At 39.1% G+C, this 15,620-nt stretch overlaps 1 protein-coding gene across 4 annotated transcripts in view; it reads right to left on the bottom strand.

The window, feature by feature from the left end:
• The window catches only part of Ankrd44 (ankyrin repeat domain 44), a 294,161-nt gene that overhangs the window by 19,604 nt on the left and 258,937 nt on the right, over positions 1–15,620 (bottom strand). For all 4 annotated transcript variants that reach the window (XM_058580347.1, XM_058580345.1, XM_046447299.2 and 1 more), the window contains exons 17-18: positions 11,801–11,872; positions 2,804–3,005 (exon numbers count right to left, since the gene is read on the bottom strand). In XM_058580347.1, coding sequence (XP_058436330.1) covers positions 2,804–3,005; positions 11,801–11,872 — 274 coding nt within the window. The remainder of the gene's footprint in view (positions 1–2,803; positions 3,006–11,800; positions 11,873–15,620) is intronic.

Consider the following 15,620-nt stretch of genomic DNA (forward strand, 5'->3'; position numbering starts at 1 on the left):
TCCTCTGCTTACCCTTTCCTGCCCAGTGGTAAATCAGATGCCATCTAGGTCCCTTGCTAGGGCCACTGGCCCTCAACTGCCCCCTCCTTGCCCAACAGACCCTTCAGTGTACAAGAATGTGGCCCCAACCCTGTCTCAGCCTTGACTGGCTGGGAAAGAGGCTGGGCAGGAGGCAGAAGTCTGAGCACCTGGCAAGTTGCTTCTTTTGGGAATTCTTGGTGCCTGGGGTTGTGTGGGTACTGGGATGTAAACCTCCCGGGGATGACAGTGCCCTGGACTAAGGTACTTTCTTCCAGTTTGCTGAATGAAACCCTGAAAAGGTCTTATAATAGACATGGCTCTCAGGGAATAAGATGAGAAAAAATATGTTTAAAACTGCAGACACGACCTACTCTCCTCTCTGAACAATAAGAACACCATAAAATACATTGAATTTCCCCTGTTATGGATGTGGAGAATAGAGGCAGCTATGTCACAATGATAAAGGCTCTTCTCAGAGCTGCATTTTACAGTGCTTTTATTGCTTGCCAGTCTTGAGAGAATGCTAATTTAACATCGACACAGTTTTCAGAGACAATACATATTAGAATTAGCTCACATTTGTCGGCACCATTCAAATGAACTGCAGGAATAATGCCCACATTTTGTAGACCATTGCATTCAGCTCATTCTCAGCAACATTCCATTTATGTATCTCTAGAGGAAATTTCGTGGATCAGAGTTATAGGTAATACATTGTGTTGCTGTTGTCTTTTTTTTTTTTCCTAAAATTACACTAAATCTGTTACCATTGTTGGAAAATACAAGGAATTTAATGTATGCCTAAAGGACAGGATTACCAAAGGACTGACAGCTGTGTTCCTGATGGTGGAAAAATAATATACTTTGACCATTTCCTGTTTCTATATCAAAATGATAGTCTTTAAGTGTTCAAAATCACACTAATTCCAAGGATATTTGAATTTGGGCTAAACATAAGAGGAACACAATAATCTAAGTCCATATCACTCATCCAGTGTGTTGGACAGCAAAACAATTTCTATAGTTGTTGTTGTTCTTCTTCTTCTTTTTTGAAGGGGGGTACATTAGCTTTTTAAACTTAACTAGTAGTCCTTAGGAAAATTTATGTGCCCCTTAGTGTGAAAGTGTAGCCAAACTTGAATTCTTCTTGGCTTCCCATATACTACATTTCCTCCCCAACTGCCTTCTAGCAAAAAGATGTTAACATCTTCAGCTGTGCCCTGCTCTCTCCAGCTTTGTCTCAGACCAGTTCAGCCTCTCCATGGCTGTAAGTGACAGCCATTTTTCTTGCTACTTAAAAAACACAACTGTCACTGCATCCATCTGTGCCCAAACCTCTAATATCCATCCTGGCTGCCACTCCTTACAGTACTCTGAGGATTTGAAACAAGAAAATGGGCCTCTCCAGGGAGTTGAAAAAGATTCTGGGTAAGCAGATCCTCAAGCCACAGGCTAAAGTTCCTGCACAGCAGACATTTTGTAGAGTACAGCATTAGATGACAGCCTGCGTCTTTTTAATGAATGACGCGAAGGAAACCTGAAGGGAGCGAGTCTTCTTTACCACTAGGGGGCGCCCTTGGACCACACCTACATGACAATTGTGCCTCACTGTTCACCTGTTTATACAGGGCAGTCTTCCACATTTGAACATTATTAATTATACCCAAAACGCCAGGGTGGCCAAAAGACTAAATGTGATGGGAAGTAAGAATTTGTTATTCAATGACACCAAACATCACTGACCTCATGGTTAAAGTTTTTTCCAGCAACAATCATTTCCAGATATTTAGACAACAGGTTTTTTTTCAGTCTCTGTATTCTATCTTTTCACTGGGTTGGAAGTTAAGAAATGGCTGTGGAAATACTTCTACAAAGTCTATCATTCCCAGAAAGTTTTCCCCAATAACAAGAATCATAAAGTTAAGTGGGGGGGGGGTGCGGGAACTATCTTCATTTAATTTTCAATACAACCACATTTCATTGTGTAAGTTGCTTTTATTTATCAGACCATGCCTACTAAAATCCCATCAAAGGCTAATATTAGTAACTTTCCTGGGCCCAAAGGTATTTATGCCTTAGCTGAGGCAGAGACTCTTCTACCTTATCTTTATATCTGTGTGTGTACATCTATAAATATTGAAGGTGGAAGAATAACTGCATGAATTAATGTTTTCTCACACCTATCAGTTCAGTCCTAACCACATCAACTGACAAGCATTGGAGGAAACTCCCAGAAAAGACAAACTTCTTACTTTTTGATATATACATGTACTTTTTAAGAGTCTCTATTTTTACATTGGATGCATCAAGAAACAGAGCAAAAGCTAAAGAGCATCATTTAGGTTGGTAGAATGATGTACTGATTGGATCACAGTCTGATGTTTCTCTACACGAAATAGACCTGCAATATCATTAATGTCATGCTTTAAAATGCCACGTGATTTTGATGTGGTTTGTTCTATAGAACTTATTCTGAGGATCACATTTTATCTTGACCTTTTTTCCACAAAGTTTTGTGGGAGCCTTTTGGTCAAAGGTTCGGAACAGTCTTTTGGGTTAAGAAAAACAACAACAACAATAAAAAGAGGCTTTTGGCCAGAGAACACCAGAGAACACCAATCATCTCCAAAGGGATATCAGATCAAAAATTTTTGGAAATATGTAGATCTGTGATATTGAAAGAAAATCAATATTATAAAAATGGGGGTTCAAGAGGATTCTGCCACTTTTTTATTCAAACAATGAATAAAACTAGGGTCACTAGACCCTTGACAAGTCTTACCTGAGGCGTGAAGTGGGGTTCTTTTGGTTACATTGTCTTTCACAAAGATGGATGCTCCCTGATTGACAAGTGCTTCCACACATTCTGTGTGTCCCTTAAAGGCGGCCAGATCCAGAGCCGTGCGGCCTTTCTCGTCCCTGATGTCCAGGTCCACCAGCGACTGCAAAAGGACCTCCAAGGCTTGATGGTGCCCATTGTAGGCCTATAAAGAAGAAGGCAGGGATTTGCAAGCTCACTCACTTCATATCCCACATAATCCAGACTAAGGGCTGAGCTTCCAAGGCCACTCCGAAGAGCAAAGCAGAAAATCCCTTGGGTTTTCCGGCAAATCAGAGCATTAGACACACAAACCTCACAGTTACATGTGAATTTCTTCATGTTCTTTCTCTTTTGTCAAATAATTTGCTGCAAAGGCACAAAGTGCATTAATGTATTTTTTATACCTACCAATCTAATTATCTAATATACAATGAATAATTGCATGAATTAATATTTTCTTGCACCTTTCAGTTCAGTTCTAACCACATCAACTGACAAAACGAGGAAAAAATTCAGGAGTGTTTTCTGTTAGCAAAGTTGGAGGAAAAAAATTACTAAAAACATCCTGGGGTTTGGAATTCCACAGAGGCAGGTAGACCTTTCCTTCCAGTCTAACCTTGACTAAATCAACCATGTGACCATGTGACCATATGACCTTAGGCAAGTTTTCTTAATTGCACTTAGAGTTTGTTTCCTCATCTATCAAATGAGAGCAATAAAAGCTGCCTCCTGGGGTTGGTGTGAAGATGAAAAGAGAAAAATTACACGGGCCTTGCATAATGTCTTCTGTGTAGTTGATGCTTCTTCCCTCCTTTATTTCTTCCACTGATTATAATCAAACCATAGAAACAATTAAGGAAATATATACCATGTACCAGTGCCAAGTTCAGATCTATTATGAGATCCTATGGTATGTCAAGATTAAGAAACTTTATACTACTAAAAAGCAAGACTAAAATTTTGAAAGATAATAATTAGTCAGTCTTTAAGGTAAAAAATGTATATACTTCTCCACCCGCCACTCCCAACAGGCAAGGGACATTGAAAATAAAAGAGAAATGGGGAGTAAGATTGTCTGGAGAAAAACGGATCAGAGAGGGAAGTAAAAAAAGAAATAGAGAGGAAAACATGTCCCCAAAGTCTAGTCAAAGTTCCCTCTTTTGTTACCTGCACCTTTTATTTTCCACAGCAGCTATTACTGAAGGCCCATTTTATTTGAAAAAAAGGCTTAGCACAAAGGATTAATCGCCTTAATATAAAAAGAGCTCTTAGAAACCATTTTAAAAACTAGGAAAATGTACAAAGGGCATGAAAAGGCAGATCACAGAAAAAGAAACGTAAAAGGCCAACAGACATATGAAAAACTATGCAAATTTTTAAAGCACTATTTTCAACTGCCAGATTGGCAATGATTAAAAAGTTTGGTCATGTCCAATATTAGTTGAGACTGTGAAAAAAGCAATCTGATACTCGGTTGGTGGGAGTACAGATTGGTATGACATTTGTGAAGGGTGACTTGACAGTATCTATAAAAATTTTTTTAAAAGAAACTAAGTTGCAGATGGTATATATAGCATGACCTCATTTATATAAAAAGCAAACATATGCATTATATACATATTTATATATAGTTCTATGTTCATAGAAAATTTTCAGAAGGATATAAAAGAAGTTATTGATAGTGGTTACCTCTAGAACTGGGAGAGAGAATAATGAGCATATGGACTTAGTTCACCTTATCTTTTAAAAAATAGTTTAAATGTTTTTCCTCCTGAGTATATGTTAACAACACTAACAAACACTAGATATAAAATAATTCATAGAAACTAAGAGCACTGATACATTTATTTATTTATTTTTTAAAAAGTTTGTTTAGTTGTAGATGGACACAACACCTTTATTTTGTTTATTTACTTTAATGTGGTGCTGAGGATTGAACCCAGTGCCTCACACATGCTAGGCAAGCATTCTGCCACTGCGCTATAGCTCAGTACCCTCTAGAGTACTGATACATTTAAAAAGGACTTTATCATTACATTTTTTTTGTTAATGTTTGGTGTTATTGTTACATATTAAACATACATTATATATAATATGCAATGTAATAACTCATAAATTAATGAACCCCAAATTTATATCCTAGTCCCAACCTCTCCCTTTACTTCTAGCTTGTATATCGCACCACCTCTTGGTATTTCCACTTAAAATGTTTAACAGGCATCCCAAACTCAGTTCTTAATTTTCCTCCACAAACATGTTCTATCTGCAACCTTCCCATTTCAGTAAATGGCAACTTTATCCTTATGGTTGCACAAGCCCCAAAGCTTGGAGTTATTTTTGTCTTCCCTGTTCTTCAGTACAAACCGTAGCCCTGTACAAGGTTCTGAGACAATAGTACAAGTGGGCACTGAAGAATAGCTCCTCCCACCTTGCATGCCTTGGTGCCGGGGGCATATCTGCTGAGAGGAAGGCATATCTTTCCTTACTCGCTCAGAAGGGTCATGGATTCACAGGTATCCACAGGAAAATGACTACCCATATACCTGCCTCCCCCTTTTAAGTTTTAATTGCAATTATTAATACGTTAATTGTACAAATCAATGGGTTTCAGTGTCATTTCCATACCTGCAGATATCATTCTTTGACCACATCCCCCTCCTTGGCCTCTCTCCCCTCTCCTAAGCAAAAAGAACAATGCTGGAGGCATCACGATACCTGATTTCATATCCCTGTTCTAATTCACATGAAGGTGTGGTTTTTCAAGTAGCAGCCCTCTATGCCCCTTCCCAGGTGTCACCATCTCTACTCTTTCTTTACAATGTGTCTAGAATCTACCCACTTCTCACTACTACCTTTCTGTATAATGCATAATGTTTTGCCATAATCCTGGAAAAAGCTTCCCTTCCCATCCTGTCCCCCCACAATTTATTACTGATACAGCCACCAGATGACACCTTCCCAAACCCAAGCTGGATCATATCGCTCCTTGTTTAAAACTAATCTATAGCTTTTTCCCTCATTGGTAATGAAATCCAAAGTCAGGTCCTCAGGATCTGGCTTCCCCTACCCTCATCTTCTGCACATCCCTTTGCTCACACTCACCCCCTCTGAGTTAAACATATACTTTTCCTACTCTGGGTCATTGCACCTTTCTGTTTCTTGTGTCTGGAAAGCTCTTCCTCCAGAGAGACACATAGCTCTCTGGTACTTCTTTTGGAATACCACCTTATCAGAGAAGCTTCCCAGAGAAGCTGGTGTGAAATAGCCCTCCACTCTCCACCCCACTTAGCCTGCTTTACTTTGTCTTCATAGCATGTATTACCATCTGATATCCATTATGTGTCTATTGATTTGTTTGTCTGTGACTGATGGGACTTTATGCGGGCTGTTCACTGTTATATCCTACAATCATGCTTGACACAGGAGGTGCAGAATAATTATTTGATGAATAAATGAATGACTATTATCATTTATTCATTTTAGTGGTATAAATACATTCTTTAAATAGCAAAGATTTATTAAGGGATTGTTATGTGTGGGGCACCATGATGAGGGTCTAGCATCTTGTTTAATCTTTGCAAACATCCTTTTTCATTGATGAAAAGCACAGAACCAGCAGTTTTAATGCACTCATTTGTGACCATTTAGCTAGTGACAAATCAGGCTCTGAAACCCAGAATCTGTAACCTAAAAGCATGCTTGAAGCATATACTTTTCCCCAGTAATTCCATTTAGTTGACTTTCAAGCTAATACTTTTGTGTTTACATGTAATAGAACAGGACTGAATAACAACACTGAATCAAAACCAAAACTCCTGCTATAGAAGGCTCAACACAGAGATAAAGTGATTTGAATAGAGCCATAGAGCAAGAAGGTACACCTCGGGGACTAATTTCTGAACTATTGCTCTTTTACTGCACACACAGCCTCTCTTGAAATAGAAAAACAAATTCCCATATGTCTAACTTTCTGATCTATACTCACTGTACAAACCATAACTGCATGGGACAGTGAGCTTTCATTCCAACCTGAATTCTAAACCAACAGCTAACTTCTCCTGACAGACTACTGTGCATCAGACAGCATGCACTGGACATGTGTTACCTCATTTAATTCTCACAACAGTCAGCGTTTAGATATTCTTGTTATCCTCATTTTATCAATGACGACTGAGTTTTTCTTGGAGAACCTGTGTTTCAAAGGTGGAGACTTACCTGCAGGCTTTTTAAGAGAGAATATGAAAAGGATGCTATATGGCTCTAAGGAGGTATCTCTTTAACTTTTTATTATAGGAAACTTCAAACATACACACACACACTCACACACTCACACACACACACACACACACAGATAATGAATTCTTATATATACCCTTCAACCAGTTGCAGCCATTATCAAATCAGGCTACAGGTGATTTTAAGCTAACTTGGGAGCATCTAATCTTATATAAAGGGCTGTGGTAATAGAGGCATCTACAACATGATGTGAGTCAGTCTTGTGCTTCACTATGAGCTTCAATCTGTTGCTTATTTGAAAAATGACTTTGCAAAATGCTTCATCCCATTTTCAACTGTAATGGTAGCCACTGATTCAACTTATGTAGAAATCACGACTCTGCATCAAAGGAAAATGAGCCCATGTAGACAACAGCAGGGTCTAGATGCTATTTGCGAATACTGGCTCCTTCAGTGTTATGACACGGACAGTAAGGACTTTAATCTCTGTTAATTTGACTTGGCCTAGGAAAATGGAATTGGAAATTTATAATACATCCATGTATCCAAAGCACAATGGCTCATGCACTTAGGTTTAGAGAAGAAACACAGGGGAATGAGAAAGATCCAGGAGGGAAACTGGTAGGAAGGAGTCAGCACTGTCCAGAACAACAGAGTCATAACACAGGGCGCTGTGTGGTGCTGACTTCAGAACTTGCCCCTGCAGAAGATCCCTGCACTTTTCCCTTTAATCCTCACAACAAAAAATAAACTCATCAGTTTGTGTTAAAGAAGCTTAATATTAAAATAAAATGAAGCGAATGGCTGTAATCCCAGCCACTCAGGAGGCTGAGGCAGGAGGATCACAAGTTTGAAGCCAGCCAGGGCAACTTAGCGAGACCCCGTTTCAAAATAAATATAATAATAATAATAAAAAATTAAAAGGGCTTGGGATGTAGATTTTTTTCAAAAAGTGAATCTGTTAAGTAGAAAAGTTTTAGAATTTCAATCCATACTTTCTTCTATATCAGGAACTTGAAGATGCTCTTAAAGACAGAATGATTGAAAGGCCAGATTGATCTATAGAATTTTTCATGCTTCTTCCTTTAGTTTACCTTGCAGCACTTGAACTTTATGCATAAAGCCTTCATTGGAAGTTCAATCAGGCTTTTAAATGATTTTAAGAAATAACTTCTTTTAAAAAACACCTCATTAGGATAACTTCTATTTCTTAAACATGATTAATTTCTCCAAACTTTTTTCCATAGGAACTAAGGGCAACAGGGGAAAGAATTAGGACCTCATCAGAGTCCATGAAAAGAATGGGTCCATCTGGAAATCTTAACAGCTGGAGGCTTTCATTTGCATAATCTTCTCTCTTAATTTTTTTCAAGCTGATGAAATGTTTATGAAACTCACTAGGCTGATAACCCTGGAGACCTGAATCGTTCAGACAGGAAATAGTGACTTAAGGCAGGTCAGGTCTCTTGTAGCAGTTAAGGTTTGAAGGTGTTAGGGGGCATCTGATTCCATTTCTAGAGTGCTTCCACTCAAGAAATTATGTGCCTTGGGTTTTATCATGTTAATTGCTAAAGAGACTAGAGAACCTAGGAGAGGGTGGGCATACTTATGAGATTCTTGAAGCAAAAGATTAAAAAAAAAAAAAAAGCATTAGACTTTAGAGGGAAAGAACAAAATCTTTTTAGAACTAACCCACTGTGATTACCTTGGTTCAAGTCATCATTGTCATTTCCTTCCTGGTTATCTTGCTTCAGCTTTTGAGCCCTTATAATTTAGCACAGAAGTTAAGTGAGCCTTAGAACAGAAACCCTGCACCTAACAGAAGAAAAAGTAGGTCCAAATCTCCACCATTATCAGCTTAGGAACTGACTTCCTTAACGAGACTCCTAAAGCCCAAGAAGTAAAATCAAGAATCAATAAATGGGATGGAATCAAATCAAAAAGCTTCTTCACAACACAGGAAATAATCAAGAACATGAAGATAGAGCCTAAAAAATGGGAGAAAATCTCTACCACACACACCTCAGATAGAGCATTAATCTCCAGGATATACAAAGAGCACAAAAAACAAACCCAATCAATAAATTGACTAAGGAAATGAACAGACATGTTACAGAAGAAGAAATACAAAATCAATAAACAAATATATTAAAAAAATGTTCAACGTATCATGTCATTTGTCTCCTCAAAACTGTACAAATAGTTTCCTATTTTGCTCAGAGTAAAAGCCAAAGTTCTTAGAATGGACTATGAGGCCCTCGGGATCTATGGCAGCCCTCCCACCACTCCACACTCTCCACAGTATGTCCTCCTCACCATTCTCCCTTACCACCCTGCTCTAGCCACAGGGGCCTCTTTGCTGTTCTATGGACATGCCAAACATGCCCTCACTCCAGGACTTTGCACTTGTGCCCAGAAACACCTTCTGTCAGACATGGACATAAGTAGCTCTATAAGTCTCTGTTCAAATATGAGATTCTATGTTATATAAAATAGCACCCTGTCTACCACCTTGATACTCTCTCTCTCATGGATCTCATTCATTTTCTTTACCACTCCTTACCATCTTTCATGGTATATATTATTTGCCTAATGTCTCTTCTAGCTGGGAAACTCTCCAAGGACAGAGACCGGGATTTCTTTACTGCAACACCTCCAGCTTCTAGAAGAACACTTGGCAGTACTCACAGTCAGTATATGTTGAAGGAAAGAATGATATCAATGTTAATAATGATAAGGCTGAAGCCAGCTCATCTAATCACTTTATAAGCATTGCCACAATGACCCCTGATGAAGTACTACTATTCTCATATTTTGAGTAGAGAAACTGAGACACAAAAGATTAGGCACTTGGCCCAGATCACACAGTTAACAATTAAACAAATTAACAAATTGGGAAGTGTCCTTAGAAACCTCAGCTAATTTACTCCTTCATTTATAGGTGGGAAAACCATGTCCAGGTGAGTTAGCTGGGACCTCCTCTCTGTGTGCTTCCTTGACCCCTGCCAGCTGCAGGACAACTGAAGCCAAATCTTTCCAATGATATCATCACCCTGTCTTTATAGGGCTGGAGCCCCATGGAGATCAGAGAGAACTGGCACACAGTAAGCACTTCACAAATAATCTTTGACAAAAATGAATGAGAGATGATAGAGTTTTTGGAATCCAAGAAACTCTCTCTCAGATTAATAAATAGTAGGTTTGGCAGTGCAATTACTTTCAAAGGGCACGAGAATTCTGTCTGAGAGAACTCTCTGCACAGGCCTCTCTGGGGGCAGCCAGGGCTATTTTGTGAATTCTTACTCTTGGGGAAGCTTCCCTAGGCACAGCAGATGGCTGGGCAGGGATTCTAAAGAGCAAATCTTTAGAGCAACCTGTGTTAATAGCCAACTGGTATGAAGCTTTTTACATATACATATCCCACTCTCTACCCATTTCTCCACTTGATGTCCACCTCCAGGAACAGAGAGGTGACCATATCACTGCACTCAACATGAGTGTGTGCACACACATGTGCATGTGCCGGTATGTATAGTGGCTGCATTGGTGGGTGTGGCAGAGGATTGTGACTGGGGCGTCAGCAGGTGTGCTGTTGAGTACATGGAGAGACAGGTAGGAAGGGAGGGCTCCATGCATGCACCATGATCAGTTCTGGGTACTCCCAATCCTTGTGCCATTGATGGCCTTATCTACCCCTATTCTGCATGAGTGCCTAAGTGTCTCTATTAATAAAAAAAATTTCTCTCTCCTACTTCTCCATCTAATTTTTTAAAAATCAGAACACCACTGAAGAACTGGTTAGACATGCATAAGTGAAATATCATAACAACAGTTAAACTTTGACATACCCCCTTCCCATTTTTCCCAGAGTTCTGCCCCTTCTTTACTAAGTAAAGAAGCATCCAGACCATGAACTGAGTGCTTGCAATTCAGCAGCACTCTGGGCAGGTGAGGTGGCTGTGGCCCAGTGTGACCACCAGACAGCTGGGCTCTTCAGCACAGCCACTGATCACCAATGGCCAGCTGGACAGGATGCAAGGCAGAGCAGCAGAAGTGATTCCCACACTGGTGCCCCATGAAGAGTCTCCGGTTCCCCACTCCGAGCTGCTGCATTTCTCTTTGATTACTGGGGTGTGGTAAGGAAGCTTTATTGGTGATAAGACAACTCTTCTTCCTCTCCATCCCAGATCTCACCCAGTATAAGAACTGGAGTCTAAGACTTCCTCTAAGACTTTGATGTCAAGTCCAATTAGAATACAATTGCAATTCTATACCTGTTCACTTCTCTTATAAGTTGGTGCCTAAAAACCCTGATAGGTTTTAATTGTGTTATATGAATAGGCTTAAAATTTGCATATTATTGTCTAAGAGCAAATTTCTTAAACAAAAATGTTTTTTTTTAATTTTAAAGATGGCTAAATGTTATAAAGTATGCTGTTGTAAAGACTGTATGTACATTTTATCTTTTCATTTGTTCTCATTTTACAGATGGGGAAACTGAGGCTCAGCACAGGGTAGGTAATGTGTTTAAGGTCACCAACTGGTAAAGCTGGAACCGCGAGTTGAAGTAGTCTTTCTCTCTGCAGCCTGGACCTTTAACCATGTCTTACTTTCATATCACTACTTACTCATTACTATGCTTACATTTCAAGAGCAGCCTAGTTTTATCAATGCTTAGATTCTTTTTCTAACAGGGGAGGTGGCCCACAGCCTCTCACTTACAGCTAAGTGGAGTGGACTCTTGGTAGCACCGGAATCTGATTCTTCAAAACCATTGTTGGTTCTTTCCAAAAGCTGTGGAGACAAAAAAGAAAGCAACAGTATTAAATTCAATTTTACAAAAGAAATAGTAGTTTGTAGAAACTAAGTGAAAAAAGGAGACTTCAGAAACTTAAGAAACTATGTAGCTTATCAACACTTTAAGAAAGCAAATATAGCTTATCTAAAACAAATATGCTGACAAGAATATTTAAGCTTCTAGATCTTTCAGCATTTGCTATTAAAAATGCCTTCCTATTTGAAAAGAAGCTTTGCTTTGCTCATCCAGAAAAATAGTGCACTTCTAATCCATCTTCACCTAGTGTCCTGTTCTCACACAGCTTACACTTTAGAAAAAGAAAGTATAGATAGATAGACAGGCAAATATATATAAGTAGGAAAATATTTAGAAGTGATATGTGCTATGATAAAAACAAAATAGGTATAATGTAATATATGCTGATAGGAGGATTACTTTAGAGCAGAAGATCAGGGAAGGCTTCTCCAAGGAGGTGATATTTAGAGTCCTGAATAATAAGACCTAAGCCAGATAAAAGAGTGGCAGAGAGCACAGGGAGAAGGGAGAAATCAATAGAATGCATCAAGTAGAGACAACATGGCAAGTTCAAGGAACAAAAATGTCACTGTGGCCAAGCCATGGTGTTGGTAAAGGTGCCAGGAAAATGACATTCTCATGGAACCCTGGAAGGAGAACAAATTGCCAAAACCTTTATAGGCAATTTATGTGTATTTCTCACCCTAGGAATTAATAAATAAATAGATTCATGCTCAATGAGGCATGTATAAAGAAATTTATTAATTTTGACAAACACTTCATGAATAATTACCATGTATTTAGATACTGTACAATGTACTGAGGATTCAATAATAAAGTATTTAAAAATAGATTTTCTCATGGAGGGGGGGACATGCAATAAAAGAAAAAAGTTATGTAATTCACTAGAAAGTTTGAGGTGCTCCTGAAGAATTAAAACTCATCTCACTACAGTGATACCTGTACAACCATGTTTATAACAGCACAATTCACAATAGCCAAACTATGGAAGCAGCCTAGGTTTCATCAACAGATGAATGGATACAAGAAAATGTGGTATACACACACAATGGAGTTTTATTCAGCCATAAAGAAAAACGAAATGACATTTGCAGAAAAATGAATGGAACTAGAGACCATTATGTTAAGTGAAATAAGTCAAACACAGAAGCTTAAAGATTGTATGTTTTCTCTCATATGTGGAAGGAAAAAAGCAAACAAAGGTGGAAGTGGAGGTCCTAAATATCAAAGGGGGATCATCAGAGGAAGGGGACTAAGGGGTAAGAAGCAGGGAGGGAGGGGGGAAGTGCTGAGGAGTGTGACATTGGTTAAATTATATTGTTATATTGTGTGCATGTACAAATATGTAAAAACAAATCCCACCAATATGTACAACTGTAAGGAGCCAGTAAAAAATGTGGGGGGAAAAAGAGAAAGTTTGAGGTGCTATGGAGGAAAATGAAGCAGAGGAGGGGAGTTTGGAGAGCTCAAGGGGAAACCATTTGGCAATTTTAAGGAGGGTGATCAGTGAGGGCCTTCCTGAGTGGGCGACAGCCCCATCCCATCTTGAGAGAGATGAGGGAAATTTGTGGATATCTGGGGAAAGAGCATTCCAAGCTGAGGGGTCAGTAATTGCCAAGACTCCCAGGGATAGGGGTACTTAAAAACATCAAGGAGGCAAGAATAAAGTGAGCCAGCATGCAGGGGAGGAGAGCCCTGGGGGTTGCTGTAAGGATTCTTATTCCAAGTGAGATGGAAATTCACTAAGATGTCATTCTTTTGAGCAAAGGAGTGACATGATCTAACTTTGACACTCTAGGGAAGCAAGGATGGAAGAGACCACTCAGGAGCTGAATTCACAGTCCATGAGAGAAATAACAATGGCTTAGAACAGCAGGAAACGGGGGGGGGGGGTGATGGAGAGTAATCACTGGATTATCGATGTTTTTGGAGGTACAGTCAAAAGGATTTGCTGATGGACTGAAGTTGAATATAAGAGAGAGACATCAAGGATGACTCCCTGTTTCTGTCCTAAGAAAAAAGAAGGATGGAGGGGCTGTGAACTGAGATGAAAACTGTGAATAAAGTAAAGAGAGGGAAAGAGCAGAAGTTTGTTTGGGAAGTATTAAGTTTGAGGTGTTTAGAGAGAATATAAAAGTATATCTTAATCTCTAGGGTATATAAATAACTCAAAAAAACTAAGCACCAAAACAAACAAAAAAACAACCCCCCCAAAAATAATCCAATCAACAAATGGGCCAAGGATCTGAACAGACACTTCTCAGAAGAGGATATACAATCAGTCAACAAATATATGAAAATATGTTCATCATCACTAGCAATTAGAGAAATGCAAATCAAAACTACTCTAAGATATCATCTCACTCCAATCAGAATGGCAGCTATTATGAAGACAAACAACAATAAGTGTTGGTGAGGGTGTGGGGAAAAAGGTACACTCATACATTGCTGATGAGACTGCAAACTGGTGCAGCCAATATGGAAAGCAGTATGGAAATTCCTTGGAAATCTGGGAATAGAACCACCATTTGACCCAACTATCCCTCTACTCGGCCTTTACACAAAAGACTTAAAAACAGCATCCTACAGGGACACAGCCACAACAATGTTTATAGCAACACAATTCACAATAGCTAAACTGCGGAGCCAACCGAGATGCCCTTCAGTGGGTGAATGGATAAAAAAAAAATGTAGCATATATACATAATGGAATTTTACTCACCAATAAAAGAGAACAAAATCTTGGCATTTGCAGGTAAATGGATGGCGTTAGAGAAGATAATGCTAAGTGAAATTAGCCAATCCCCCCAAAAACAAATGCCGAATGTTTTCTCTGATATAAGGAGGCTGATTCATAGTGGAGTAGGGAGGGGGAACATGGGAGAAGTAGATGAATTCTAGAAAGGGCAGAGGGGTGGGAGGGAAAGGGAGGGGGCAGGGGATTAGCAAGGATGGTGGAATGTGATGGACATCATTATCCAAAGTACATGTATGAAGACACGAATTGGCGTCGACATATTTTATATACAACCAGAGATATGAAAAATTGTGCTCTATATGTGTAATAAGAATTATAATGTATTCTGCTGTCATTTTTTTAAAAAAAATCACACATTTTACAAATTAAAAATAAATAAATAAAAATAAATAAATAAAAGTACATCTTAGCTACTAAGCGTAAAGCTTTGGAGTCCAGGATATTTAAAGCCATAAGATTGGGGGATAGGACCAGGGAGTAAAGTAAACTAACAAGAGTCTACATCCCAGGACTCAGTCTCAGGGACATTAAGAGTGGAGAGATGAGGAGGAACAGTAAGAAGAATTAGACTGAGCAGGTGAAAACCAGGGAAGCAAGAGGTTCTGGAACCTAGTGAAGAAAGGGTGTTAAGAGAAAGAACTGTCCTGTCAACTGTCCTGATGGATCAATTAAAATAAGGCCTAAGCTATTAATGACTCTGAGAATTTACCAAAACATTATATGAAAAATAGAAAGAAAAGGAAATACCTAGCAATAAGACTAGATTAAATACATTGTAGTGGAATATATTACCCCATTCAGATAAATTGTCCCTCTTCTTCATATAGCGATGTATCCAAAAGAAGCCCAGATCCAACACCAAAAGCTCTGATATATGGTGGGAGTCAACGTCCCCTCCAGCCTCCTGACTGGTTGGCTTGGGCTGTCTATCTGGCAGAGACGGGACAACC

Source organism: Marmota monax, unplaced genomic scaffold (genome assembly GCF_021218885.2).
Source record: "Marmota monax isolate L192 unplaced genomic scaffold, Marmota_monax_Labrador192_F-V1.1 WCK01_AAM20220418_F8-fsc00007, whole genome shotgun sequence".
Lineage (NCBI taxonomy): Eukaryota > Metazoa > Chordata > Mammalia > Rodentia > Sciuridae > Marmota > Marmota monax.